Raw genomic sequence first — 3,618 nt, 5'->3', positions numbered from 1 at the left:
CTAGAGCTGATGTTTTGTTTTTATCTGCATAATAATTTATTTCTCACGAGTTATAAGATAGACATAGGTAGTAGAAACCAAAGTACAGAACTCAAATATACTCCATATAAAGGGTAATGATATTATGGGGTGAAAATGTGAAATCTATTTGAAATTTAGTACTAATACAAATCAAATTACAGAACTCTAGTATATATAAAAAGTGAAGAATATACTACTCCTACTACTTATTACTCCCTCCGTCTCAAATAATTTGTCCAACTTTTCTATTTCTGTCCGTCCCACATAATTTGTCTAATTTCACTTTTACCACTTTTGGTAGTGGATCTCATATTCCACCAACTCATTCCTACTCACATTTTATTATAAAACTAATATATAAAGGTAGGACTCACATACCACTAACTTTTTCAACCCATTTTTCATTACAATTCTTAAAACCCGTACCCGGTCAAAGTGACCCGAATTATCTGGGACGAAGGGAGTACTGCTCTGGTGTAATCTAGACTTTAATCAAAGACCAATATTCCCGTTATGTGAGAATGAAGACCTTTTGACCGGCATTCCCGGTATCCGGTGACTCTTCTCAACGAACACTTGATATAATCCCGTTATAAAAGAAGAACGCTAAACTTGTGAGGTAGAAGAGCGCATTATTGTTCGCGGGAGGGAGAGAATCGACTTCTCATGGCGTCGCAATTGCAGGCAGCCGCGCCGGAATCGGACTGGAAATCCGACGTTTCAGCCGACGCTTTCGACGAATCTACATTCTTCCTGCGCCGTTGCTGCTGCATCTGGACTTTCCCTTGCTACGGCACGCCCAAAACCAAAAATTGGGAGCGAATTTCGACATCGGAGACCGAAGACGTCGCCGGAGACCGGAGTTGGTGGAGCGATGGAGTGGAGGCGTTTAAGAAGGTGAGGGAATGGTCGGAGCTAGTGGCGGGGCCGAAGTGGAAGACGTTCATCAGGCGGTTCAACAAGGCGCCGGCGCGGCCGAAGTCGGGGAAATTCCAGTATGATCCTTGTAGCTACGCGTTGAATTTTGATCAAGGTCCGGGGCAAAACGGTCAATTCGAGGACGACGGAGTTTTCCGAGACTTTCCGTCGCGGTATGCGGCGATCCCGGCGCAGAACAGCCTGTTGAAGGACGGTGCGACGCTCACGTGACCCCTGCGATCTGCGCTGACGTGGCGTGCAGAAAGTCGGTTGGGTAACGCAAATGGAATATAGTTGGGTGGGCACATTTATTTTATTTTTAGTGAATACTATTAGTACTCATTAATTTGTTTTAGGCATTTTTAGTTATTTAATTTTTTCAATTAAATTGTTAAATTACATGTTAAAGATTGAATATCTTCAAAATAATTTATTTGTAATACGTTTCCTTCTATGAATGATGATTTTATATACTCTATATATTATGTCAATGCGTGTATAAGTGATAGAGTAAATGGTTGTGGCGCGGTTTTGGTCTTCAGCAGCCTATAGGCTAGTGTTTGAATGCTTTTAGGAACATCAACTTTTTGTTTTTTTTTTATTATAAGAGTGAATTATATAAATAGTATTTGATCTTTCACTTTCGCATATAAATGGTACCTGATATTTATTTTATATCGTTTTTGGTACCCAGTGGCAAAAATAACCCTAGGTACCAAATATGTGATTTTTTTTCATGGGGGATATTTTTGGAAATTTCCATTAAATAGTACCAAATATGTGATTATTTTTTCTTCCTTTCTTATTTCTCTTTTTCTTCATTAGTTTCTTCTTCTTTCTTTTTTCTTCATTTTCTTCATTTTCTTCTTTCTTTTTAGTATTTTATCCTCCTTTCTTTTATTTTTTTTCTCCTTAGTAAAATATTTCTTCTTCCTTCTTTTTTCTTCTTTCTTTTTAGTGATTTATACATACATCTAATTGCATTCATAATATAAATAAAAAACAAAATACCTAATTAAATTAATTATTTAAAGTAATTAAATCAATTGAATATTTTTTATTAAATTATTTTATACTCATTTTAAGGTTGAAACACCTAACTAAAAATACAATTCACAATGTTATATTTTTATTAAGGCTATATTGATTAGTTACTAATTTAATGTAAATTAATAATAATAATTATTATTACATAATATTATGTGATTCATAACTTATATAATTATACTACAATTATTTATTAATCACTATCAGTTTTTAGTATTATAACAATAATAATCTATATTGATTAATTACTAATTTAATGTAAAATAATAATAATTATAATTATTACATAATATTATGTGATTCATAATTTATATAATTATACTACAATTATTTATTAATTACTATCAGTTTTTAGTATTATAACAATAATAATCTATATTGATTAGTTACTAATTTAATGTAAAATAATAATAATAATAATAATAATAATTATTATTATTATTATATAATATTATGTGATTCATAATTTATATAATTATACTACAATTATTTATTAATTACTATCAATTTTTAGTATTATAACAATAATAATTAAATATAATTATAAATATAGTTATATTTAAATATATTTGAATGATATTAAAAATAAAAATTAATATTAATATTGATTAATTATAATAGTATAAAGAATTAGGAGAATGAGAGAAGATATTATAATATCACTTTTGGTACTAATTTTATGTTTGCCCAAAATACCCTCTATGACATAAATGAGAAAATATATTTGTTTAAAGGGCATTTTGGGAAGAAAATTGCATCAGGTACCAAAATTGGGTCATATTCTAATGCTTATAGCACCCTAATCCAAAATCAAGACCAAGTCTCCATCCTTAGATTTTAAAATGAGTGGATGAGATTAAATCTTACGAATCTCAATAAATAGTAGACAAAATATCAACAAAAGGGCAATATTGTCATTATGTTATCATATGATAATTTTCGTGAATATTTTTTTATATTAACATAGTGTATTACAAATATCAACAATATAACATAAGAATATCAACACTAGTACAAGAAAATATCAACATGGTTTTATTGAGATTTTTAAATGGTTTTATTGAGATTTAAATGGTTTTATTGAGATTTTTTGATGTAATTGTTGATAAAAATCTGGTTATCAACATTTACGAAAACTAAAATAAAAAATATCAAATTTCATCATCCGAACGTCGTCGGAACATATGCAATTGAGATCTCGTTGGAATCCTTATAAAATTATCTTTAATTTGATATATTTTTTGCGAAAAAATAATTTAATCGGGAGAGTTACGTAAATTTAAAGTTTTAAGATGATTTTAATGAGAGGGAATTGACATTAATACCCTATAATTTTATTTATTAATTTTCTTAATTAAAAATATAATCTATATAACATTATTTCAAATCTTCTAATCTAATGGCTAATATTTAGTCTTAGTTTGAGATTACTAATTAGTTAGCAATTGACCGCTTACCTTCAAACATATACGTAATTTTTTTTTTGTTTTCTTACAGATGAATAATCATTTAGGCTTTCTTAGAAAGCTTGCCTCTCCTCTCAACTCCACCGTTTGTTGATAAAAAAAATAACCGTGAGTAAACATATAAAACAATAAACAATAATTAGTTAAATAACTTATAAAAACTGTA

General features: G+C 29.4%; 1 protein-coding gene across 1 annotated transcript; it reads left to right on the top strand.

Annotated features, from left to right (window-relative positions):
- The first annotated feature begins 645 nt into the window (after positions 1-645).
- On the top strand, positions 646-1,417 carry LOC125198977. Its single transcript, XM_048097187.1, has one exon. The coding sequence runs from the start codon at positions 688-690 to the stop codon at positions 1,168-1,170; it is 483 nt and encodes a 160-aa protein (XP_047953144.1). The 5' UTR covers positions 646-687; the 3' UTR covers positions 1,171-1,417.
- The last annotated feature ends 2,201 nt before the right edge of the window (positions 1,418-3,618 follow it).

Source organism: Salvia hispanica, unplaced genomic scaffold (genome assembly GCF_023119035.1).
Source record: "Salvia hispanica cultivar TCC Black 2014 unplaced genomic scaffold, UniMelb_Shisp_WGS_1.0 HiC_scaffold_346, whole genome shotgun sequence".
NCBI classification, from domain to species: Eukaryota; Viridiplantae; Streptophyta; class Magnoliopsida; order Lamiales; family Lamiaceae; genus Salvia; species Salvia hispanica.
Note: the sequence above shows the minus strand (reverse complement) of the source record. Positions and strands in the feature narration are given on the sequence as shown.

What these genes read in the sequence shown, in the direction of transcription:
- LOC125198977 (XM_048097187.1), top strand. Translation starts at nt 688, where the DNA reads ATGGCGTCGCAATTGCAGGCAGCCGCGCCGGAATCGGACTGGAAATCC.